The 26,901-nt window shown below is 41.9% G+C and overlaps 2 protein-coding genes and 1 non-coding gene across 9 annotated transcripts in view; 1 reads left to right on the forward strand and 2 right to left on the reverse strand.

The window, feature by feature from the left end:
- SPINK2 (serine peptidase inhibitor Kazal type 2) overlaps window positions 1-17,096 on the reverse strand; it is a 94,115-nt gene extending 77,019 nt beyond the window's left edge. Inside the window, exon 1 of the mRNA XM_060655875.3 lies at window positions 17,036-17,096. Within this exon, the coding sequence (XP_060511858.3) occupies window positions 17,036-17,096 (61 nt within the window). The remainder of the gene's footprint in view (window positions 1-17,035) is intronic.
- REST (RE1 silencing transcription factor) overlaps window positions 1-26,901 on the forward strand; it is a 90,206-nt gene that overhangs the window by 43,610 nt on the left and 19,695 nt on the right. For 5 of the 7 annotated variants that reach the window (XR_013555277.2, XR_009616618.3, XM_060655723.3 and 2 more), the window contains exons 1-2: window positions 17,890-18,103; window positions 20,474-21,377. Coding sequence is in view for 5 of the 7 variants with exons in the window: in XM_060655723.3 (XP_060511706.1) it covers window positions 20,483-21,377 (895 nt within the window). In the remaining 2 variants the exon portion in view is untranslated. Of the gene's footprint in view, window positions 1-17,889; window positions 18,104-18,181; window positions 18,916-20,473; window positions 21,378-26,901 lie in introns of those variants that run through there. The other 2 variants (XM_060655726.3, XM_060655724.3) reach the window with 2 other exon arrangements.
- On the reverse strand, window positions 14,758-14,873 carry LOC132693381 (U5 spliceosomal RNA). The gene has a single exon (XR_009616767.1). It is a non-coding gene; the product is annotated as a U5 spliceosomal RNA (small nuclear RNA).

The following is a 26,901-nucleotide window of genomic DNA, read 5'->3' on the forward strand; positions in this document are numbered from 1 at the left end:
TAATTAGCTTTAGTTACCAGTTTCTTTTCCAAAGTCATTGGTGAGGTGGGCCTTCCTTAGATGATGTGATCAAGGTACTCTTCAGATAGGACCCTCCATTTTATCTTCTTCCCAGTCTTTCTGTACCACTAGATTCTCTGGTATTCAGAAAACATGCAGTTAATCTTCTCCCTATTTTGTCTCCTTTAAAAAAATTTTTTTTTAATGTGTATTTATTTTTGAGAGAGAGACAGAGCAACAGCAGGGGAGGGTCAGAGAGGGAGGGAGACACAGAATCTGAAGCAGGCTCTAGGCTCTGAGCTGTCAGCACAGACAGATCCCGACGTTGGGGCTCAAACTCATGAACGGTGAGATCATGACCTGAGCCAAAGTCAGACCCTTAATCGACTGAGCCACCCAGGTGCCCCTATTTTGTCCCTTTTAAAATTATTTTTTCACCTGGGGTGCCTGGGTGGCTTGGTTGGTTAAGCGTCTGACTTCGGCTCATGTCATGATCTCGCAGTTCACAAGTTCAAGCCCCACATCAGGCTCTGTGCTGCCAGTTCAGAGCCTGGAGCCTGCTTCAGACTCTGTGACTCTCTCTCTCTGCCCCTCCCCTGCTTATGTTCTGTCCCTCTCTGTCTCTCAAAAAATAAGCTTAAAAAAATTTAAAATTATTTTTTCACCCAATCTTTTCCCAGTGAGGGCAGATTCAAAGGGACAAACCTGGTGGCACATTGTAAGAACAAAATAGTTTTTGAGTGAATGAAGCAATTCATAAGCAAATTTGAACCCTATAATTTAAATATAACATTGAAAGATGCATACTGTAGAAATGCATATTATAGAAAGTGAAAGTACCCTCCCATAAGCCCGTTCCACAATATAATCCTGGCTAATATTTTGACCAGTAACTTTACTAAAAATACTGGATTGAACATTCTTGCAGATCTCTGTGCACTGTGGAAGGTTATATTGGGTCAAAAGCTGTGTCTATGTGTGTGTGTATTTATTTTGGCAGTGCCATCTTACTCTCCAAAAAAGCTGTAGAATTTATACTCCCCAAACATAGTGTTGTGAGATGGTCCATGAACATTTTATTTTAGTTTAAAAACCCTTACTTTCTAGATTATAAAAGTAATGTATTCTTTTGAAAAGAGCTGGAATAATTTGGATGCATACAAAGTAGGAAATTAAATTTTGCTACAAATTTTGGAGATTAACATATAAATGTTAATTATATATATATATACATATATAGCACTATATATATATAAGCCATGTATATATACAAGCACTATATATATATATATATATATATATATATATATATTTTTTTTTTTTTTTTTTTTTTTTTTTTTTTTTTAAGTAGGCTTCATGCCCAGCGTGGAGCCCAACTCAGGTGCTGAACTCATGACCCTGAGATTAAGACCTGAGCCAAGATCAAGATCAAGAGCCAGAAGCCCACTAACTGAGCCACCCAGACACCCTGAGATTATCTTAGAATGAGACAACAATATGGTCAATATAGTAAATTTCCCAGACAAATTTTACTTTATCTTTTCTTCTTTTTCCTCCAGCATATGTAACCAACCTATGCCACTGCTAAGAAATTCTGAGAGGCCTGCCTAGACCTTCAGCACTTTTATATTTCCAGGCCCTACTTTACATCCAACAATTGTCTTCAGATGCACAAACATCAAATATTGTGTGTGTGTGTGTGTGTGTGTGTGTGTGTGATATAAAAGGGCAATAGTATAATATTTTTTTTCTTAAAAATACTTGGCCATAAGTAATTTATTAGCTATAATTCCTCAATAACTTTCCTGCATGCTCAGGATTTCTCATGAAGTGAGGAAATCTAGCCTATAAGCTTTAAAACATAAGACATTTTAATAAATGCCAAGTTTATTAAGCTGACATAATGTATATGTAGACATTTAATTAAACCTGATGTTTGTCTTACAATTTGGTTTTCAAATTTTGGAGCATAAACCTTTGTAGACATGGCTGACCTGGCTTAAAAATGATCATATCAGGGGTGCCTGGGTGGCTTTCTGTTGGTTAAGCATCTGACTCATGCTTTCTCTCTCTCTCAAAATAAAAACTTAAAAAAAAAAAATGAAATGAAATTGCTGGGACAAAGAGCAAGTACAATGAACTTTAAAATTTTTTTTAATTAAAAAAAAAATTATTTATTTATTTTTGAGAGAGGGACAGTGTGCCCAAGTGGGGAGGGGCAGAGAGACAGAGGGAAACACAGAATCTGAAGCAGGCTTCAAGCTGTCAGCACAGAGCCCAATGTGGGACTCAAACCCACAAACTGTGAGATCATGACCTGAGCTGAAGTCGGACACTCAACTGACTGAGCCACCAGGTGTCCCCAATGAAATTTTTTTAAATCTTTATTTATTAATTTTTGAGAGAGAGAGAGAGAGAGAGAGAGAGACTGTGTGTGAGTGGGGGAGGGGCAGAGAGACAGTGGCAGAGAGAATCCAAGCACAGAGTCTGACATGGAGCTCAAACTCACAGAACTGTGAGACCACGACCTGAGCTGAAATCAAGAGTCAGATGAGCCACCAGGCCTCCCAAATTGTTGAGCGTTGTAGCCAAATTACCCTCCTACGAAGTGATACCCATTTACACAGCAACTTACAGTGTAAGATACTGCTTAGAGTTTGCTTTTCTTCCTTCCTTCCTTCCTTCCTTCCTTCCTTCCTTCCTTCCTTCCTTCTGTTCTTTCTTTCTTTCCTTCTTTCTTTCTTTCCTTCTTTCTTCCTTTTTTTCTTCCTTCCTTTCTCTTTTGAACAGGGAGGGGAAAACATAGGGAGAGAGAGAATTCCAGCAAACAGCCTGCCATGGGGCTTGAACCCACGAACTGTGAGATTATGACCTACGCCAAAACCAAGAGTTGGACACTTAACCTACTGAGCTACCCAGGTGCCCCCAGAGTTTTCGTTCTGAAAATTATTTATTTATTTACTTTACATTTTCTCCCCACTGGAATTAAAAAAGCAATATCACACCAGCAAGTACATATATTTGAAAGCAAATGAAAACCTCTCATTGTAGCCTTAGATCTATTTCTGCTCTTCTGTGTTCCTCTGCACCTGAAAGGGGAGCTGGTCTTTGCCAGCTATATGTCCTGGGCTTCCTGTAAGCTGGTATCTGACTGGTTTGGGCAAGTGGGAAACATTGGCAAGAGACTGGAGTGGTGAGTAGTGAGAAGTAAGGCATTTTCGGGGTGCCTGGGTGGCTCAGTCAGTTAAGCATCTGACTCTTGGTTTCTGCTCAGGTCATGATCTCACAGTTTTGTGAGCTCGAGCCCCATATGGGGCTCTGTGCTGGCAGGGCAGAGCCTGCTTCAGAGTCTCTCTCTCTCTCCCTCGCTCTCTGCCCCTCACTCATTCTCTGTTTCTGTCTCTCTCAAAATAAATAAATAAACTTAAAAAAAAAAAAAGAAGTCAGGCATTCCCCCCTCTGTCCTGGGAAGTGTCTCAGCAAGGACAGTGATTTCCTTTGCTCTCCCTCCTCCATGGATCCACCTGCTGCTAAACAGGCCCACTGCAGATGTTCTGGCACCTGTGGCATACCCCTAGCTTTTGGTGGCCCTGTTTGGCTTCTCTGCTCTTCCACTGCCTCTGCAAACAACCTCTTGCCTCAAATTCCCTCTGTTTTAAATACTTAGAAATGGAATCTGTTTCCTGGTAGGACCCTAATTGACACACACATCACCCCACCATCCTTGCATTATTTTCTAATTTTTTTTAATGTTTATTTATTTTTGAGAGAGAGAGAGAGAGAGAGAAAGAGAGAGAGAGAGTGAACAGGGGAGGAGCAGAGAGATAGGGAGACAGAATCAGAAGTAGGCTCCAGGCTCCAAGCTGTCAGCACAGAGCCCGACAGGGAGCTCGAACTCACAAACCACAAGATCATGACCTTAGCCAAAGTTGGATGCTTACCCGACTGAGCCACCCAGACGCCCTCCCTTGCATTATTTTCTTACCACATTTTCTTCCAAATGCTCACATATTTTTACTCTGTCACAACCATGTAAGTTAATATTTTGTCTTCTGTTTCCTTCATTTAACATTATGTCATCAGCATATAATATAAACATATTTTTGAGTACTTTTAATAATTATATTTAAAGGTTGCAGAGTATCTTTTCTTGTTGAGGTACCATGAATCATTCATCATTTAATGTATATGTACTATGAAATTGTTAGCCATGAGAACTGAAACTAACTTACTTTCTTGTCCCTGTGCTAAACAATTCTGGGATCAGACAAAAATAACTTAGTTATTTGCTCTGTGAAATTCTTGTTCTTAAAAGACACCACTATGAACCAATTAAAATAGGTTACTAATCGAAATTAACAACTTGCTCGTTAATACTTGTTTTAATACCCTCATCTTGCTATGCTCTCTAATCCTAAACTATTATATTATAAATTCTGCTTATTCCCAACCAGTTTCCTGCCCTCCCAGACCTGTTTAAGTCATCCAACCTGGGCCTAAAACCCTAGAAATATCCTCCTCTGACTACTAAGATTCTGTCAGGGTACTGTTCCCTCTCTCTGTAGTATTCTAATAAATTTAGCTTTGCTTGACCAACAAGTTTTTCTGGTGGTCTTTTGGGAGGTTAATGATTGACAGCAATAATCTATATCACAGGATTATTATGAACAGTGAATGAAAACAAGTATCTGAAAGCATGTCTAAACAATTATGCACTTTCCTGTGCATGGCACACAGACTCTAAGATGGCCCTAATTATCACTTCCCTCTTCTTCCCTTTTCTGGAAACAAGAAGATCTAATACGACCCAAGAAACTTGGAACAGAAAGGCAATGAACTGACATTTACTGAACACTCAATATGTGTCAGGCACTTCTGAGATTTCACTTTGTCCTCACATGAGTCCTGCCAAAATGGCATTATTATTCTGATTGTCCAGACTAAGTGAGGCAGGGTGAGAGAGTTTAAAGGATTTGCTAGAGGTCTGACTCTAAATGGCAAAGCCAGGATTCCACCCATGTCTGTCTGACTCAGCTTGTACTTTCCCTCCTGTTATGGCTTTACTTCCCAGACTTGTATTGTTTTTACTGCAATTATAGAAGGTGAGGCTAAGATTTCAGAGCAGGAGACTGTTCAGCTCCTTTACAGAACCCCACAGGGGAAAATAACATTCTAGAGCAGCACTGATCAAATAGAAATATAATGCAAACCACCTATGTAATTTAAAGTTTTCTAGTAGCTGCCACCGAAAATACTAGAAAGAAAGAAGTGAAATTAATTCTTTATTCATTTAAAAATAATTACAGATTCACAGGAAGTTCCAAAAATAGTACAGAGGGGTCCTGTGTTCTTTCTTCCACTCTCCTCTAATGAGAACATCTTAGATAATTATAAAAATCAAAACAAGGAAATTGACATTGGTACAATCTACAGACCTTAGTCTGTAGAAATCTTAGTCAGAGTTCATCAGATTTACATGCAGACAGAAGTGTTCCATCTCCATAAAGATCTCCTTTGTGGTATCCCTTTATACTCAGCAAGCCACCATCCCATATCCCATTCTTTTTTTTTTTTTTTTTTTTTTTTAATATTTACTTATTTATTTTTGAAAGAGAGAGCACAAGTGGGGGAGAGGCAGAGAGCCACAGGGAGACACAGAATCAAAAGCAGGCTCTAGGCTCTGCGCTGTCAGCACAGAGCCCGACATGGGGCTTGAACCCCTGAACCATGAGATCATGACCTGAGCGGAATTCAGTTGCTTAACTGACTGAGCCACCCAGGTGCCCCCCGCATCCCATTCTTAACACTTGGCCACATCTAATCTATTCTCCATGTCTGTAATTTTGTTACTTTGAGATGTTACATAGATGGAATCATGCAGCATAGTAGTTTCCCAGGGCTGCTAAAACAAATGGCTACAAACTGAGCCATTTAAAACAAGAGAAATTTACTCTCTCGCAGTTCTGGAGGCTAGAGGTCCAAAATCAAGGTGTCAGCAGGGCCATGCTGGCTCAGAAAGGCCTCTAAGGAAAGATCCAGTCCAGATCTCTTTTAGCCTCTCGCGGTCGCCAGCTTCTTTGGCTTGCGGCCACATCACTCCAATCTCTGCCTCAGTCTTCACATTACTTTCCCCTCTGTCTGTGTTCTCCTCTATGTGTCTTTTATAAGGATTTATGTCAATGACTTTAGGACACACCTAGGTAATCTAGGATAATCTCCTTATTTCAAGATCCTCAATTTAATTACATCTGCAAAGGCCCTGAGAAAGGAGTATGCCTGCCATGGGTGGCTGGAGCTCAGTGAGTGAGGGCTAGAAAAGGAGGAGATGTAGTAGGAAATGTTAGAGGAGGATAGTAGGAGAAAATGCAAAAATTAGAATACCAGTTAATAATAACTTAGCTGCCATACACACACGCACACACACACACACACACACACACACACATACACACACACTTTGGAGTCAAATTATGGGGTGTATATTATTAGTATTGTTTTGTGAATATGGACTCAATGTCAGGAGAGATTAAATGATTTGACATCTATTCTAAGCCATGAAAAATCCAAGTAAACTGTCCTTTGTCCTAAACCTAGCATATATGTTTCTAACAGCCACATTCAATGTCTCAATCCTCCCTGGACAGTGTTAGGTAAACAGTGCCAACTTTTCCCCCTTCATTTTCCTCCTTTCTAGATTATATGCAGACTAGTTTCTTATGGCAACACATTCTTTCTTCTGAGTACACTACAGGAACTTACATTTTATTTTCATCCAAATCAATATACTTGATGTTGCTAAGGTTTGATTGTGTGACGGTCACAATTATTATTAGATTGTAGTGCTGATTTTGTTTTTGTTTGTTTGTTTTTCTGAGTGAATTCATCACTGCTTATTTAAGACATTGTTGGTAGAAAGCCAAGCCCATACTTGAAAGAGTGTCAGTCCTAAATTGATGTCATGTACTTCACTTTCAGTTGTGTTTTGCTCCAACCCAGCTGGTTTACTATTCTGGTTTACCTGATTTTTTTTTTTTTTTTTTAACATTTATTCATTTTTGAGAGACAGAGAGAGACAGAGCATGAGTGGGGGAGGGCAGAGAGAGAGGGAGACACAGAATCCGAAGCAGGCTCTAGGCTCCAACTGTCAGCACAGAGTCTGACATGGGGCTTGAACCCATGAACTGTGAGATCATGACCTGAGCTGAAGTTGGATACTTAACCCACTGAGCCAGCCAGGCGCCACTGGTTTACCTGACTTTCTTTCCCACATCTCTGCTCCTGCCTCTTCATCTTTCAGCAGAGACCCAGACTCTCCTCCTCCTGGAATGATACATTAAGAATGACCTTAAGGTAAGCAATCTCTAGACTTTGGACTAGAGGCAGTCCACGGACTGCTTAGTTTCCTATAAGACACACTCTACTGCATTGTTGAAGCTTTGCCTAGCTGGAAGCAATTTCTCTTCCAAACTTGAAAAGCTCTTACTGTCTGTTCTTTTACTAAAGCAGGGTTTTATTTCCCCAGCTAAACTGTAAGCTGGTGAAGGTCAAAACCTAGTTTATATTTCTTTACCTGCCTCCCACCCTGCAACCCCATCCATGTGCCCTAAACAGAGGGAGGTGCTTGGTAAATACCTGTGAAATAAAATAACTTTAGGGATAAGAGGTGACTTTTTTTTTTTTTCATTTGACAGAGAGAGCATGCACGCATGAGCCAGGGAGAGGGGCAGAGGGAAAGAGAGAATCTTAAGTAGGATCCACTCTCAGTGCAGAGGCCAATGCAGAGCTCTATCCCATCACCATGAGATGATGACCTGAGCTGAAATCAAGAGTTGGATGCTTAACTGACGGAGCCACCCAGGCACACCCAAGAAGTGACTTTTTAGTATAAATTGGTGAGACTCTATTAGGAGAAAAATCATCATTCTCAGATGTAACATATTGTGAAAGAATTTCAAACACTTTCCAAAATAACTCAAACATCCAGACAAAGAAAAACTCATGTCTATTCTCTACGGCTATGTTTTTAATTTTTTTTTTTCTTTTTTTTCAACGTTTTTTATTTATTTTTGGGACAGAGAGAGACAGAGCATGAACGGGGGAGGGGCAGAGAGAGAGGGAGACACAGAATCGGAAACAGGCTCCAGGCTCCGAGCCATCGGCCCAGAGCCCGACGCGGGGCTCGAACTCACGGACCGCGAGATCGTGACCTGGCTGAAGTCGGAGGCTCAACTGACTGCGCCACCCAGGCGCCCCTCTACGGCTATGTTTTTATTTATTTTTACTCTTCTTATTTTTTTAAATTTTGTAATGTTTATTTAATTTTGAGAGAGAGACAGAGCGTGAGTGGGGGAGGGGCAGAGAGAGGGAGACACAGAACCAAAGCAGGCTCCAGGCTCTGAGCTGTCAGTACAGAGTCTGATGCGGGTTTTGAACTCACGAACCATGAGATCGTGACCTGAGCTGAAGTAGGACGCTTCACTGACTGATCCACTCAGGAGCCCCTACTACTATTATTTTTTAAAGATTTATTTATTTTTGAGAGAGAGAGAGAGCACAAGTGGGGAAGGGGCAAGGAGAGAGTGGGGACAGAAGGTCTGAAGCAAGCTCTACGCTGACAGCTGTGAGCCCAATGCAGGGCTCAAACTCACAGCCATGATATCATGACCTGAGCCGAAGTTAGAGGCTCAACTAACTGAGTCACCCAGGAACCCCTCTACAGCCATATTTGTTAAAAGTCAGGCTTATTAAAATTCCGTAAAATTTGCCCTTTTAAAAGTTGTTCATTTCTGTGAATTTTGGGAGGTTTATACTGTAGTGTAGCCATCACCATAGCCAAGATACAGATCACTGACATTACCCCCAAAATTCCCTTATACCTGTTTATAGTCAATCCCCTTCCCTAACCACTGGCCCCTGGCAAACACTGATCTGATTTGTGTCTCTATTGACTCGCCTTTCCCAGGATGGCAATGGAACCATAAGGTAAGTGGCCTTTTGTATCTGGCTTCTTTCACTTAGCATAATGCTCTTGACATTCATCTATGCAGCTGCCTCATAGCTAGTTCCTTTTTATTGCTATTGGATGGGTCCAGAATATGCCACTCACTGTGGCATAAACATTTTTAGAAGGCATTTGAGTTCCTGAAACCTCTCACCTTCCTAAAAGCAGAGCGTCTCAAGAGTAGTTTTAAAAAACTTCAATTGTCATAACCCCTTCCCTGGGATCAACTAGGAACATAGACTCTTATCACTTATCCCAGAAGATGAGAGGTCTCCATACTGTATCACACATTGTCACAAAACAATCCTATCTCTCGTCTCTTCTGAGGCCCATTTATCTTTCTAAAAACTCATTTGGTCTTCCCTTAAGTGCCCTTTCTTCCCCCACCTGCCCTTATTAAGAAGTCATTACTTTTCCCATAAGTGTCCTTCTCCTCCTCCCCTGATCCTATTAGGATGGTATATAAGCCCCAGATTCTAACAGCCCCTTTGTGTCATATTTTACTGTGTACCCTTTTACATACTTAATGAAAAGGATGATTGAATTTTATCTTTTGCTAATCTGTCTTTGGCAGTCTAATTCACAGGGCCCTGATCACTTAAAGTAAGAGAGTACAGGGAAAGTTTTAGTTCCCTGACACTATTATTCCATTGTATGGGTGTATTAAAATTTGTTTATCCACTAACCAATTGGACTTTTTTGGGTTGTTACTAGTTTTTGGACACTTTCCTACAGGGTCTTTGCATGGCAAATATTTTCAATTCCCTTAAGACTGTTAAAAAACAAAAATTCAACCAAGTAAATTTGAAAATCCAATTGACTTTATTAATTAGTTCATGAATTGGGCAGCCTTCCCATCTAGCAGGTAGAGCGGAACTCTGAGGAGTTGTACAAAATGGAATGTTTTATAACGGGGGGAGGGGGGGGTGTTGGAGGGGCAAGGAAGTTATTAGCAAAGGGGAGAAAAGATGGTTTCAGACAAACTCACCTTTCCTTAGTGGGAAGGGCAGGGATATTATCATGCAGATTACCTCATCTTTTTGAGGGGGGTGGTGGGGGATGAAGAGGGCCCATGTGACAAATTACCTCATTGATGCTGATCAGAAAATTCCTAACTGATCAGTTAAGACTACATTTATGGAGGAGGTGGAAACTTGGCTTAAGTGACACCATTTTGGACCTGTGGTTCTTTTTAATAAGAACAACAGGATGCCTGAATTAAATGCTATGTGTCTCTGTAAGAAACTACACAGACCAATTCCAACATTTCCATCAGTAATATATGAGAGTTCCAGTTGCTTAGTGTTCTTTTTTTTTTTTAATAAAGTTTCAAAATTTTATTTCTAAGAGACAGAACAGAGGAGGGGAAGAGAAAGAGGGGGAACAGAGGATCCAAAGCAGGCCCCGTGCTGACCGCAGACAGCCCAATGTGGGGTTCAAACCCATGAACCCTGAGACCATGACCTGAGCTGAAGTTGGGTGCTTAACCAACTGAGCCATCTAAGTGCCCTGCTGAGCATTCTTTTTTTTTTTTAAACGTTTATTTATTTTTGAGACAGAGAGAGACAGAGCATGAATGGGGGAGGGGCAGAGAGAGAGGGAGACACAGAATCCGAAGTGGGCTCCAGGCTCCGAGCCATCAGCCCAGAGCCTGACGCGGGGCTCGAACTCACAGACCGTGAGATCGTGACCTGAGCTGAAGTTGGACGCTCAACCGACTGAGTCACCCAGGTGCCCCTGAGCATTCTTTTCAATACTTCATATTGCCACCTCTTTTATTTTTAGCCATTCTAGTAAATTAAATGATTATTTGAAGACAAATAAGGAAAAGGTGAGGTTTTACTCATCTAAGAAATATTTATTGACAAAACCAGTGTCTGGTTTTAACTTTGGGTGGGTTGATATACTTTGTCAGATGTTTGATTTTCTTGACTATGGAAGGAATATTATCATATTGAGAACACACAAACAGTTTCTTATCTCCAGGCTCTCTCGGTCAGGTGAGAAAGACACGAGAAAGAAAATATGTATGAGTATACTTTGGGAGCACAGACTGGGAGCTTTTTGCTTCTCTATGGAAGGAAGGAAAAGACTGACAGAAGTTGTCTTTTAAGTTAAGTCCCCTTTCCCCTAAATTGATGTTGAGTTTTGTAGGTTAAAATGTTGATGCTGGGTCTTTAGTATTTTAAACGCAATAGAGGACAATAAGGCTTTCCCTAGCCAGAAAGTAATTAATCTTAATATGAAAATAGGCTTGGGTGCCTGGCTGGTTCAGTCAGTATAGCATGTGACTCTTGATCTCAGAGTTGTGAGTTGGAGCCCCACGTTGGGTATAGAGATTACTTAAATAAACAAATACATCTTTAAAAAATACATATATGAAGATAGGCTTAAAAGTTAGGGACATATAGGGACGCTTGGGTGGCTTAGTCTGTTAAGCGTCTGACTTCAGCTCAGGTCATGATCTCATGGTTTGTGGGTTCAAGCCCCATGTCAAGCTCTGTGCTGCGACCTCAGAGCCTGGAGCCTGCTTCAGATTCTGTGTCTTCCTCTCTCTCTCTGCCCCTCCTCCCCCCTCTCTCTCAAAAACAAAATAAACATTAAAAAAAAAAAAGTTAGGGAACTATAGATCTGAAAAGACTTCTTACCTTAGATATACCTTGTCTGTGCAACCATTGAACAAAGTGGCTTATCAGGTCCAGAGGAGTAAAATGTTTTTGGGAAGGGGGCCACTGGGGCCAGGGAAAAATAGAGGGAAGACTGGAGATTTTGAGAAATGTGGAAAGAGCATCTGTCTGGCTGGAAATCTGAGCCCCTGAATCCTAGTTCCAGCTGTACCCTAACTTGAGTGCAAACCTGCATAAGCCAAATGCTTGCAAGTCTATCTTTCATCTATAAAATAAGCGCTTGGACGCCTAAGATCTTTCTCAATTGTGAGATTTTGTGGTTTGCATATTATATGGGGGGAGAACTCTGGGAGGAAGGACAATGACAAAGGCCAAAGTAAATGGGCACCTGGGTGGCTCAGTTGGCTAAGCATCTGACTTCAGCTTAGGTCATGATCTCACGGTTCATGAGTTCCAGCCTTGCATTGGGCTCTCTGCTGTCAGCACAGAGCCTGCTTCGGATCCTCTGTCCCCCTCTCCCTCTGCTCCTCCCCCACTTATGCTCGCTCTCTTTCTCTCTCTCTCTCCCTCAAAAATAAATAAACATTAAAAAAAAAAAAAGGCCAAAGTAAAGAGAATGCAGGGGAGGGGCAGGGCAATACAGATGCAGCTCTCCAGGGAGGGGGTGTGGCTTACATTTAAACACTGGCAAATAGAGGGGCACCAGAGGCTCAACAGACTGTTAGGGGCACCAAGGAAAATCCAACTAGAGATTGGTGTGTGAAACTAGGGCTATGCTAGGAATACAATATGCAGAAGGGCAGAAGGGAGATTTCCAACAGGAAGGTAGACCACAGGAACCAGGGGTCCAGGAGCATTGTTTTATTCATTCAACAAATAGTTATTGAAAAGGGACTATTTTAGGGGAGATTCAAAGAGGCAGGCTAGCATGTAGCATGAGGGAAGTCTGTAATAGGTACTGAACTGAGGGTACTGATATGAGTACAAGATGTCTCCACTTTGAGAGACTGCAAAAACCAAGGTACTATCCCCTAACCATTCATTTCACAAACTCTTATTGAACAACTACCATGTTATAGGCACAGAAAATACCAATTTCATTGTCATTGTCCTTCTAGTGAGGAAAGAAAATAAATAAGATAAATAAAATACATAGCATGTTAGTTAGTGATAACTGCTAATAAGAAGGACAACAGGGATGCCTGGGTGGCTCAGTCAGGTAAGCACCCAATTCTTGATTTGGCTAAGGTCATGATCTCAGGGTGTGTTTGAGCCCTGAATTTGGGATTCTCTCTCTTTCCCTCTCTCTCCCTACCCCTCCATGGCTCTCTCTTCTCTCCCTCTCTCTCTCTCTCTCTCTCAAAATAAATAAAATTTAAAAAGAAAGGACAACATGATTAGATGCAAAAGGGAAGAGGTTGTAATTCTGAAATCGTGGCATCTGAATCAAGGAGAGGTGGGAATGAGCAGCATGGATAGAGGGTACTGGACAGTCTTTCAGAAGAGGAACAGCAAACAGAACAGGGAACCAAAAGGGGGAGAGTAGCCAGGGTTCAAGGAGGCCAGTAAGGCTGAAAGGAAGAGGAACAAGGGAAGAGTTGTTCAAAGTGTGGTTGGGGCTTCAGGAGAGGGTAGGATGGAACCCAGCTCATTCTGGAGTTTCTTTGTTCACCTCCCTTCCTTCTCTTAGCACTTAGGGGACATCTCTGTGTCTCAAGCTGCAGATACTATAGTGGATAAGACCCTGTGCTCAATTGTCAGAACCAGAAAAATAGGTCAGGGTCCAAATGGAAGCAAGGATAGATGATCCTGCATTTAGTAGAACTAGACCAGGCCTTAAATCCCTATCTTCAGACAATGCCAATCTTTTTTTTTTTTTAAGATTTTATTTATTTATTTATTTAATGTTTTTTAACTTTATTTTGAATGAGAGTGAGAGAGTGCATGTGTGAGTGGGGGAGAGGGGCAGAAGGAGAGGGAGAGAGAGAATTCCAATGACATGGGACTCTATCTCACAAACCATGAGATCATGACCTGAGCGGAAATCAAGAGTTGGATGCCTAACCCACTGAGCCACTCAGGCGCCCCTTTTAAGATTTTATTTTTAAGTAATCTCCACACCCAATGTGGGGCTCAAACTTACAACCCTGAGATCAAGAGTTAAATGTTCTACTGACTGAGCCAGCCAGGGGCTCCACAGACAACACCTGTCTTGAGGCCAGTTATGTTTCAAGGCTACTGGTATGTCTCCACAGGGGCAAAAGAGAGCCATAGAGAAGAAACTAGGGATGTCACGTATATTGAACTTAAAAATATATAATTGTGGGCACCTGGATGGTGCAGTCGGTTAAGCGCCTGACTCTTGATCTTGGCTTAGGTCATGATCTCACAGTTTGTGAATTCGAGCCCTGAACTGGGCTCTGTGTTGACAGCTTGGAGCCTGCTTGGGATTCTGTCTCTCCCTCTCTCTGTCTCTCCCTATTCCTGTACTGCACGTGCTCTCTCTCTCCCCAAAATAAATACACTTTAAAAAATTAAAAATATATGTATATAATTGTACTAGGAAAAACTACACATGATTTGAAATTTCAAACAGAATAAAAAGTATCCTAGATTTCCAAGCTGCTGACAATTTTATTTTATTTTATTTTATTTTATTTTATTTTATTTTATTTTATTTTTTTTAAACATTTATTCATTTTTTTGAGAGACAGAGAAAGACAGTGCGAGCAAGGGAGGGGCAGAAAGAGAGGGAGACACAGAATCTGAAGCAGGCTCCAAGCTCTGAGCGTCAGCACAGAGCCTAACGCGGGGCTCGAACTCACAAACCGCGAGATCATGACCTGAGCTGAAGTCAGACGCTTAACTGACTGAGCCACCAGGTGCCCCCTGACAATTTTAGACATCACTAGTCCAACCTCTTCATTTTACAGGCAAAATTCAAGAGAAGTGATTTCTCAAAGCAACAGAGGGAAGGAGAAACAATTCTCTAGCCTACCTGCCCTATGCTTGCTGTTCTTTCTCCCTCCCCCCTCCTTCTTTCTTTCTTTTCCCTCTCTCTTTCTTTCTTCCCCCCTTTTCCTTCCTTCTTTCCTTCCTTTCTCTTTCTGTTCTTTTTTTTTTCTTTGTAAACTTGCTGAAACAAGGACTCAAAAAATTGGCTTAAGACTCAAAGTTGTTCCTTTCCACGAAAATCTTCAGTAAAAGGTAAAAGATTTGTATGATTTGAAGAGAAACCAGAGTATCCAGTGCACTTTCCATCCCAACTTTTTTTTACCCTCACTAAAAGTTTCAGAATAAGGTTATAGAGAAAGCAAAGCACTATTTTTTAAGTTGTCTTTTGAGTTCACTGTGAACTAAATGAGGAATAGAAATTGTGCTTACTCACAGAGCACAAACTTCAGAACCAGAGTTCAATTCCTGAAGGATCAGTTAGGGAGGAGATTCCTGGAGGGGTGAGCAGTGACAGGTACCACTAAAAATGCAAAGAGAGTGGCAGGAAAGGCCTGAAACTTTGGTCCTTGACACACAAATGTCTTCCCTTTGGCTGGTGACAGGAAGAGTGGAAGTGAAATCTTTTAACATCAGAATGGAGATGTTGTATCCCAATTTTTATTCACAAACTTGAGTCGTGTAATATGTAAAACAGGTATTTGAATTTCAGTGTAACATTAATGTGGGTTCAGTCAAACTAAGCTCTTTTCTAGAGAAAAAAATGAAACACAGGAATAAAAAGCACGTAGAAGCACAAACACATTTTACCAAACTTTTGAAATAAATCTCCAGAGGAAATGTTATTAAAAACATATAACATTTTAGTTTAGTAAAAAATTGATGAATTAAATACGTAGGAAAGACCCCATATTCTCAAAATAAGAAAACCAGAACTCATTCATGTGTCAAAGTCTTTATCTTGCAGAAGATCTTAAATTTTGGATGCAGCAAAGTAAAATACAGCCTCTTGAGAAACAATTAAGAATTCAAGTTCATAGCACCAACTCTCCCAAAGGAAATTTTCTATTGATTTGTAACTTGGCCTTGAATTTGACCTGTGGCCTTCATGTCAGGATAATTTGGGTCACTCTGAATATGCCATCTCTTGAACAAGGGGCTCTGCTAATTTTAAATGAATGCAGCTGCCAATTTGCCATTCTTCTTTTTGCATCACAATATGTGGGAATAACTTCGCAATTAATAAAACATCTCCAGCAAGCAGTCAGACTGAGGAAATGAAGGACATTTATCGAGTAAATTTAAAAAGAGATGTCTCATTTTTGCCTTTTTGGACTTAAAAAAAAGGGAAAGAAAACAGTTTATGCCTTTGAGGGCTTTGATAGAGGCCAGAATTGTTCCCTGGGTTATAGCATCTAAAAAAGCCGTGCAGCTCAAATTAGATTTTAGTTAAAAAGAAAAAAAGAAATTAAAAAAAAAAAAGTAGAGAAAAGTTTGTAGCAGACCTAAAACTTCTTTCTTCCTTTCCTTTCCTCCCTCCCTTCCTTCTTCCTTCCCTCTTTTCTTTCCCTCCCTCCCTTCCTCTCTCTCCTTTCCTTTCTGCATTTCTTTCCTCTCTTTGGTTCAATGAGAATGAATACTTTCCAAGTTTGAATCACAGGAAGTGCTTGCATTTGATATGAAGTAACCAAACCTTTAGTGGTTAAGCCCCTAAGGCCTTTATTCCATCTTGCATCTAAAGCTGCACTAATTAATAATGTACTGTCCTGGGGCACCTGGTGAGCTTAGTCCTAGGAGCCTGAGACTCCTGATCTCTGGGTTGTGAGTTCAAGCCCCAGGTTGGGTGTGGAGATTGCTTAAATAAATACAAAACTTAAAAATAAAAAAATACTGTCCTAGTATAGGGAGACAAGGGTCCTACTGAGGTGTAGACCAGGAAAGTGAGGAGTATGGAAGTTGTGTCATAAGAGAAGCAAGTGAAGGAACTTGAAAAAGAAGGGGAGCTGGAACAGGAGTTAGGCAAGGCTCAATTGATGGGTTTTTGAGCTGGCTGTTTGCACTGTGTAGAATGTTCCTTCCCCTACTTTCCACCTATTGAAATTCTCCCAAAAATGTAAGGCCAGATTGGATCATCATCTACTTTGAGAAGTTTCTAGATCCTCTTAGCTAGGGACCATCTCCCTACTTTGAACCTCCATAGCATTTGCTGCTACTTCTTTTTTAATAGTAGTGGTAGTCCAACATGTCCAGATCAGGTTAGTCAGGGCCTTGAATGTTACACGGAGAGGTGTAAGGAAGCCATTAAATTTCTGAGGATGGGCATGATCCAAGGTATCAAAGGCAGACTAAGAAGGCGTTTCTGGTGTAAACAGAAGGCAAGGGGTACATGAGACTACATTCTCTCTTTTTTTTTTTTAAAGCATATTACCATGCTCCAGGTATTATGCATGGTTACCCCACTTTATACGCATGGAAGCCAGGTTACTCTCTGACACATGCTCGCCAGGCAGCCTCATTGTCCTAGGCACCTGCTTTACCCTCTGTAATCTGAGGATAATTGCTCCACTAAAATCGTGTTTTGAAGGCTCAGGAATGACCTGCTTCGTGCCACGTCTATGGATTTGTCCCCTCAGTTCTGAGTCCGTGATCTTCCCGAGACATTTGTTTTTTCACAATTCACGAACGAATTACTTTTCCTCGCTTATAGTTTAAATTTGGGATGCACTTTTACCGAGTGAGTATAACGAAGCTTAATTAGTTAAGGGTGGCTATGGGTGGAGATTTCAAGAGATTCTAAAGGGTATTTCCGAGCCCTTTAGACTTGAAAGGCGGGTGACAATAGTTCTAAAGAGAACGGTCAAAGCCTGCAGATTTTTTCTTTTAACAGCTCTATTCTCATCCAGGCGCGGCAAGGCTGGGGGGCAACTTCTCTTGTTTGTTTACAAAAGAAATCAAGAAAGGGAGCGGGGCTCGCCTCTTTTTTGACCTAGGACAAGAGTGAGGGGTCGGGAGGATTAGGTGCGGCTCCCCCTAGGCGCGCCCACAGCCCAGCCACGGCCCAGGGCAACCCCCTTCGCCAAGGGGCGGGGCGCGCCGGGCGGCCACGCGCGCGGGCGGCGGGGTGGGCGTGTCCCGCGGGCGCGCGCGGGCGGTGGAGGGGGCGTGTCTCGCGGGCGGCGGCGGCGGCGGCGGCGGCGCGGGCTGGGTGCGCGGCGCAGCCTCCTGTGCTGGAATGTGCGGCTCCCGCGAGCTCGCGGTGCAGCAGAAGAGCAAGCGCCGCCGAGGCCCCGGGCCACAGACCCCGGCGGCGGCGGCGGCGGCGCCCGGGACGGCGTGGCGAGAGCCGGCGGCTTGAGCACTCTCTGTAGTCCCTCTCTTGGGCCTTTGCGGGCCTCGACGTCCCCAGCGCCCAACTTTTCCATCCTCCCACTCCCCTCCCCCCGAAACTCCAGCAACAAAGAAAAGTAGTCGGAGAAGGAGCGGCGACTCCGGGTCGCCGGCCCCTCCTCCCTTAGGAAGGCCGGTAAGCGCGGCGGAGGGCTGGGGGCAGTGGGGGAGTCGCAGTGGGGGAGGGCCGGCCGGGCGGCGGCGGCGGCGGCAGGGGGAGGGCGCGGAAGGACGCGGAGCGAGGCGCTGTCCAGGGCTGATTTGCAGATACTGTGGCTCCGGCGGCGGCCGCCGCGCCGGGCGGGGGCGGGCGGCCGAGCGGGATCGGGTTACACCGGCGCGGCCTCGGGGCTGGGCCGGGGGCGTCCATGGGGAGCGGCGCGGAGCCAGAACCCCCTCCCCAATCGAGGCCAGGCCGCCGCCTCCGCGCGGGCCCGGGCGCCCCTCGAGTCGAGTCCTGAGGCCAAGGAGCGGAGCTGCTTGAGGCCCTGGTCCTGAAACTTCCTCCCCGTCCTCCTGCTCCCAGGTCCCGCCGCAGCCCCTCGTCGGCCCGCGGCCCTCCCGTCCCCCTCCCTCTCTGGCCTCTCCCTTTCGCCGGAAGGCGCCGTTGAGTGCGGCCGGGCGGGTTGAGTCAGCCCCGCGGCCCGGGCGGTTCCGCCAATGGGGCTGGACAGCGATTTCTGCTCTCGGGCCGCCCCGCCGCCGAGGCCCTCCGCACCCGGCCACCTAGGCGCGCGAGCTGGCGGGGTTGGGGCGCGCGTCCCGCGGGGCGCTGTGGCGGAGTGAGTTCGCAAACTTCCGGGGCGCGGGGGAGGCGGCCAGCGCGCGTGGGGCCCCCCTCCGGCGCTTGGGGCCCGACGCCTCCGGAGGGCGCCCGCGGAGCCTCCCGGGCCCTCGGCGGAGGGCGAGTCCAGGGGCCGTGAGAGGAGCCGGGACGCCGGCAACGCGGTAACTTTCTTCCCTCTACCCAAGACTCGGGGCCCGCAGGCCGGGGAGGGGACAATCCCGAATGGGGAAGATTTGGTCTGGCCCAGCGGCGCCCCGAGTTTGACCACCTTGCCTTTCTTAGTGTTGGGGAGCTCAGGAAAAGCTTCAGGACGAGTGTTGGGGCAACTCCCGCGAGTTGGTGTGTAAATGTGTGCAGTGAGCGGGCCCAGCCGAGAGGAAGCGAGAGCGCCCGAGTTTGCAAAGAGCTGCTTTGTGTTTGGTATTTTGAGAAAATGGCCGAATGCCTATTTCAGTCAGGAATGCCGCCGCCGAGGCAGGCGCTGGTGGCAGCCACACATAGGAATTCGTGCAACACGTTGGGTTTTCGGGCTGTGCTTAGACGGCCTTCCTGACGAACGTTAAAATTCCTTTAGGGATGGTAGTTAGGGTTCAGGGGGGTATTAGAAAACTCGATTTTGGGTAAATTGCCAAGTAGCTTGGCTGTTAAGCCCTGGGGCAGCTTTTGCCCTCAGTTTGCTTTCTGTGATGGCATTTGATTCCAACTTTTGGTACGTTCGTTTGTGTTTATGCACCTGGATGAAACGGATTACTTTTTGTATTGGGGTTTGGTTTTATTTTTTGAGTGCTTGTCACTTTACTTTTTTTTAATTTGCAAGGCAGCACTCAATTTGAGAATACCACGTTTTAGATTGGAAAGTAATGTGGTTAAGGCGATTTTAAAAGCCCAACATGTTTTCAAGAAGGTGATCTTGTAATGGCTTCCACTAAGCAAGTAGGCCAAGTCAAGCACAATGCGAGAAAGTCGCTGATTGTCCGGTTGAGTTGTACGATTATTAGCGGGGCCGAAAGTTTCTTTATTTTCATTTGTGAAATTTTGAATACAGGGAGCTTCCTTTTTTTCATAGGAGAAAAGGTCTGCAGTTGTTTTTGTTTTTGTTTTTTGTTTTTTTTCCCCTTTTAAACAGATCTAGTCATTAAAAATAAACTAAGTGTTACTTTTTTACAGTAGTTTATTCTTCTGGAGTTAGTTAAGTTCATCTGAAAGTCAATTCAGTTGACCAATTACTATAGGCTTCTACTTTCCAGACATGTTTGTACTTAATAAATGCATAGTATGGCTTTTTGATTTCTTCCTTTTCTGATTTAGACAAGTAAACTGTTGAAGGGGAAATTGGGAGGACAGCAATTAACTATTCATGTATTGAATTTAAATATAATTTTAGTTAATGTTAAAGATGAAGTTATTTTTTTTCACCAGAAAAATGAAAAGCACTTGAGGGAAGGCATGCCACTGGGTAGGCCAAGTTGATGGATGAGTTATGTCAAACAATTGATAGTATTTTTTGCAGGGATAAGAGAAATTTTTTTGATGACTGCAATAAAGAAAATTTGGAATTACAAAAATATTTTAAAGCCTTAATTTTAGCAATTAATGAACCTCATTGAATTTAAAGATTATATTTGAGAAATTTTTTTTAAGACATGAAGAAGTATAGCGATATTTTGGATGTTGTGTTTAAACTGGTACTTTGTGGTTTTTGTTTTATTTTGAATTCAGAATACAGTCATGGCCACCCAGGTAATGGGGCAGTCTTCTGGAGGAGGAGGGCTGTTCACCAGCAGTGGCAACATTGGCATGGCTTTGCCTAACGACATGTATGACTTGCATGACCTCTCCAAAGCTGAACTGGCTGCGCCTCAGCTTATCATGTTGGCAAATGTGGCCTTAACTGGGGAAGTAAATGGCAGCTGCTGTGATTACCTGGTTGGTGAAGAAAGACAGATGGCAGAATTGATGCCTGTTGGAGATAACAATTTTTCAGATAGTGATGGAGAAGGACTTGAGGAGTCTGCTGAAATAAAAGGTGAACCCAGTGGACTGGAAAACATGGAACTGGAAAGTTTGGAACTGAGTGTTGTAGAACCACAGCCTGTGTTTGAGGTATCAGCTGCCCCAGAAATTTATAGCTCAAATAAAGATCTTCCTCCTGAAACATCTGGAGCAGAGGACAAATGCAAGAACTTGAAGAGCAAACCCTTTCGCTGTAAACCATGCCAGTATGAAGCAGAATCTGAAGAACAGTTTGTGCATCACATCAGAGTTCATAGTGCCAAGAAATTTTTTGTGGAAGAAAGTGCAGAGAAGCAAGCAAAAGCCAGAGAATCTGGGTCTTCTACCACAGAAGAGGGAGATTTCTCCAAGGGCCCCATTCGCTGTGACCGCTGTGGCTACAATACCAATCGATATGATCACTATACTGCTCACCTGAAACACCACACCAGAGCTGGGGATAATGAGCGAGTTTACAAGTGCATCATTTGCACATACACCACAGTAAGCGAATATCACTGGAGGAAACACTTGAGAAACCATTTTCCAAGGAAAGTATACACATGTGGAAAATGCAACTATTTTTCAGACAGAAAAAATAATTACGTTCAACATGTTCGAACTCATACAGGTAAGAGTACCTTTGTGGTCCATAAGTTCAACTCACTTCTGGTAGTCAATTCAGTAGGTAGTTAAAAGTAGTACTGAAGAAGGGGGATTCTGTTTTCAAGTCCTGGTTCAGTTATTTGCTGTCTTTTTGACCTTGGATAAGTCATTTAACCTTTTTGTGCTTCAGTTTCTCTCTCCATGGGGGTAACTATATGGGACTGGAAGACAAGTGAAGAAACACTTATTTGAAAGAATGGGCAAGATAACTATTATCAGTGTTATTGCTAAAATTCGTATTCTAACAATTTGGGATTGATCATTTAGCTAAATTAGACTACTATTTTTTTAGAAGATGTATTTAGTTGATAGTGAATACATCTAAGATGCAGTATAGTTTCCCCGAAGGAATTGAGGACTTAGACAAAAAGGAAAACTCAATGATTAACCCTTGCATAGATCCGTTTAACAGAAACAAGCTTTTTATTTGTTTATTTTTTTAATATTTATTTTTGAGAGAGACAGAGACAGCATGAGCTAGGGAGAGGCAGAGAGAGAGGGAGACACAGAATCCAAAGCAGGCTCCAGGTTCTGAGCTGTTAGCATAGAGCCCAACACGGGGCTCAAACCCACAAACTGCGAAATCATGACCTAGGTTGAAGTAGGACGCTTAACCGACTGAGCCACCCAGGTGCCCTAGCCTTCAACTTTTTAAAAAAATTTGTTTTGTGGTATTCAGTTCCTACATAGAACAACTTAACTTGTCCCCAAAACATAGGAATGTGAGAAGTTAGTTTTTGAAAGATTGGTGGGATTACCACACTTGAATTCATTAGAAGAAAGCAAACACACATGTGGAAAATGCAGCTATTTTTCAGACAAAAAATAATACTGTTCAGCATGTTTGAACTCATACAGGTAAGAGGACCTTTCTAGTTTGTAAGTGTACTCTATCAAAAAAAAATGGAACAATCTTAAAAATACGAAAATTTTCAAATATCCCAAAGAGAATATGAACTTATACCCATTATTATCTGTATTCAACAGTTACCAGTATTTTATCACAGTTGGCAATTTTTTTTTTTTTAATATCAGCTTTATTGAGATATAGTTCACTACAATGGAATTCATCTGTTTAAAGTTACAATTCATTGGTTTTAGTATATTCACAAAAGCTGTGTAACTATCACCACAGTTTTTAGGACATCTTCACCCCAAAAAGAAACCCTATTAGTGGTTGCTCCCCATTTCTCCCCAACACCCCTTAATCATTCACTTTTGAATTGATTTATAAATCTGTGTAAAGGGTCTTTCTCTCTCTTTTTTTTTTTTAAAGGAAGTTGTAGGCCCAGTGTGGATCTGGAACTCATGATCCTGAAATCAAGAATTGCATGCCTTACCAAGTGAGCCAGCTAGGCGCCCTAAGGGGTGTCTCTCTCTCTCTTTTTTAAAAAAATATTTTAGAGAGAGAGGATGTGTGGGGGGGGGGGGGTGGGGAGGGAGGAGAGAGGCAGAAAGAAAGAGAAGAATCTTAGGCAGATTCCATGCTGAGCCCAACGTGAGCTATGTCCCATGACCCTGGGATCATAACCTAAGCCGAAATCAAGAGTAGGTTGCCGAGCTGACTGAGGCACCCAGGCTCTCTGAAGTCTCATTTTTTAAGAAAATGTTTGTAAGTTATTGGGACTTAATTTTCTCACATTACATTTTTTGCTAAGAATTGGTACCTTTGAGGACTGATTGGTGGTCTGAACAAAATGGATGGGATAATCTAGTATGGTACTCTGGATCACAAATGAAAAGGGGTTGGTGGGATGCTGTTTGCATCAGGTCCCTTTTGCAAGAGTTATCACTCTGCAGGACTGAATCCCACAGGTAGAGCAGGGCACACAGTAGGGAGAAGGAATCGATAGTGCTTTACTGAAGTGGTAGACTTAATAAAACTTGCAGGTGAAATTCTATTACAAGAAGGATGTCTGCAGCAAGATTTCTAAGCCCCAGGAAATAGCTACTGAATTTAAAGCTTTAAAATCTAGTCAAATAAGAGAATTTGTAGATCTTTTGGAATTTGTTGTAACCTTTGACTATCTCCATACTTTGAAACCATTTTAATTTCAGAATTGAAAAAGTTCAAACATTATAAAATTACATGGCATAGGAAATGAAAGTTACTTGGAACTTCTACCCCATTAAGTACTTAATAGTTTGAATTAAACAGACTAGCCTCATCTACAATGTCTTAAATTCCAGCTAGCATATATACTTCAGCCATAAGTACTTGATATTCATTTAGTAATATTTTGAGAACCTTAGGGCTTAATTTAGATTGGCTGTGATCTGTAGAGCTTTAAGGTAGTAAGCATGGCATGACTTTAATCTGTACACTTTGATGAACTGTTTTAATTGAGGTATAACTGATGATGAACTTTTACAAATATGTGTACTCCTGATCACCATATCAGCACCCCAGTGCTTTTGTCTTGATACACTGGGATTTTTTTTGGTCAGTTGTATTTTGCTAATTCATATATTTCCTAAAAAGCTAAAAATGTTTTCAACAATAAATTTAAATTTAAATTTGTCAATTTAAGAATATTTTTAGAACCAAAAAAAAAATGGCAAAAACTGGAAAAGTGTTTCAGTATTCAGTATTTTGTGTGTATTTCCAATTTTTTTGTAAAGTGTTTTAAAAAAAATTTTTTTTTAACATTTATTTATTGTTGAGAGACAGAGAGAGACAGAGCGTGAGCAGGGGAGGGGAAGAGACTGGAGGAGATACAGAATCTGAAGCAGGCTCCAGGCTCTGAGCTGTCAGCACAGAGCCCTATGCCGGGCTTGAACTCACAAACCATGAGATCATGACCTGAGCCCAAGTTGGACGCTTAACCCTACTGAACCACCCAGGTGCCCCATGTAAAGTGTTTTTTTTAAACAATTCTTTGCCATTTCTTAATTTTTTTGTGTAGTGTTTTATTTTAATCTAATTGCAGTCTAGGTGACTAATTTTTTTTTTAATGTTTATTTATTTTGAGAGAGAGCGTGTGCATGTGTGTGTGGCAGTGGCAGAGAGAGAGAATCCCAAGTAGGCTCTGTGCTGGCAGAGGTCATGAGGAGGCTTAACCAACCGAGTGGCCCAGCTGCTCCTTTTTAAGGGTATATTTTGTGTACTGAAGTGTACCACCCACACCTTTTTTTCCACATTAATTTAATGTTGATTATTTCCACAGAAGGCTAACATTGGTTGTATGTATCTCTCATTTCACATTTTAGCGTTAAATTTGTGTGGTCTCAATGCTTTTTGAAAAGATTCTTTTCTCCTTAATGTCACCTTATTTATGATTTTTTTAAAAGCATTTTAAAACAGTTTGGTAGTGTATACATTGGAGGATAATATTTTGATTATATAAAGTGTGAGTATCTGGTGTTAAATGCATGGTTCTGAAGATTGTATGTATTTATGGAAAAATAAATTCATTTAGTGCTGAAGAGTTAAAAAACAATAGAATCACTTCTCACTTAAGTAGTCTAGTTTTCAGATTCACTTAATAGGTTTCTTCTGTTCTTTATTGAGTGCCCAGTATTAGGTACTTATGCTAATCTTCAGAACCGTCTATTGAGGAATACAAGATAAGTTATAATAGTCCATGTTTACTGAGAGGTAACTGTGAAGTAATGTGCCCAAGGTTAGATACAACTAAGAATCAAAGTTTGATTCTCTTTTTATGGTTAATTATCATGGTGGTGGGCTGAGGATTATTTTTATTTGGGTCTTCAATCAGAAGATTTTTAATTTTGTGTGTTTGATATTTAACCAGTTCACAAATTTTACTTTAAAAGATGACATTTTAACCTTTATTTGTGACTGAAAAATCACTAAGTTTTCTAGAGTAGTTATGTGTATTTTGTAGAATTGAACAGATAGAAGCAATCTATTCTGTTATAAGGAATTTAAAATAAATTATTCTTAATTGATCCTTTATGTTAATCTATAATGGTATTTAATTTTTCTTCCATTAACTTTTTTTGGTAATAGCTTGATGGAGATACATTTTACATTACCATACAGCTAACTATGGATTGGCCCATTCTGGATGGTTCACATAAATAGTTAGTATATGGTCCTTTGTGACTACCTTCTTTCACTTAGCATAATGTTTTCAAGGTCCATCCATGTTGTATACACAGTACTTGTTTTCCTTTTATTGCCAAATAATATTCTCTTGGAGGGATATACAACATTTAGTTTATCCATTCATCAGTTAGAATATTTGGATTGTTGGGGCACCTGGGTGGCTCAGTCGGTTAAGTGTACAACTTAGGCTCAGGTCATGATATCACGGCTTGTGGTATCACATCGGGCTCTGTGCTGACAGCTCAAAGCCTGGAGCCTGTTTTGGATTCTGTGTCTCCCTCTCTCTCTGCCCCTCCCCCGCCCATGCAGTGTCTCTCTGTCTCAAAAATAAACATTAAAAAAAATTAAAAAAAAAAATATTTGGATTGTTTCTGTTTTTTTGCTTTTGTGAATAATTCTATGAGCATTCATTTGCAAGTTTTTGTGGACATAAGTTTTTATTTCTCTTGGGTATGTACAGTTAACCCTTGAACAATGCAGGGATTAGGGGCACCAACCCCGGTGTAGTCAAAAATCTGCATATACCTTTTGACTCCCCCAAAACTTAACCACTAGTAGCCTGCTGTTGACCAGACTCCTTGCCAATAACATAAACAGTCGATTAACACATATTTTGTGTTTGTGTTACATACTGTATTATAATAAAGTAAGCTAGAGAAAACATGTTAAGAAAATCCATGAGGAGGAGAAAATAAATTTACACTACTGTACTGTATTTATTGGGGAAAAAAAAGCACGTATAAGTGGACCTGCACAATTCAAGCCCATGTTGTTCAAGGGTCATCTGTGTATACCTGGTAGTGGAGTTGCTAGGCCATATGGTTTTGAGGAGCTGCCAAACTGTTTTCCAAAGTGGCTGCACTATTTTACAATCTCACCAGCAGTGTATGAGTATTCCAATTTTTCCATATCCTAACCAATACTTGATAACATCTGTCATTTTGATTATAGCCATCCTTGTGGGTATGAAATCTTCCATCTCATTGTGGTTTTGATTTGCATTTCTGTCATTGGTAAAGATAGGGTGCATCTTTTCATATACTTACTTGTCATTTATGTATCTTTACAGGAATACGCTCAACATTTTTTTAAAGGTTTTTTTTTAGTTTATTTATTTTGAGAGAGAGTGTGAACAGGGGAGGGGCAGAGAAGGGATCAGAGGATCTGAAGTGGGCTCTGTGCTGACAGCAGAGAGACTGATGTGGGGCTCAAACTCAGGAACTGTGAGATGTCTGAAGTCGGACACTTACTGACTGAGCCACCCAGGCACCCTTCAGTTTCTTCATGTGTGTAACGGGAAGTACCTACATCATAAGGTTGTTGCAGAGAGAAAAAGTGTTTAGAATATGCCTGGTACATAGTAAGTGCTCAACAAAGGTTACTTTCATTATCTTTTTTCACGGAGCTGGTTTAAGAA

This window comes from Panthera onca, chromosome B1, assembly GCF_046562875.1.
Source record: "Panthera onca isolate mPanOnc1 chromosome B1, mPanOnc1 haplotype 2, whole genome shotgun sequence".
NCBI lineage: Eukaryota > Metazoa > Chordata > Mammalia > Carnivora > Felidae > Panthera > Panthera onca.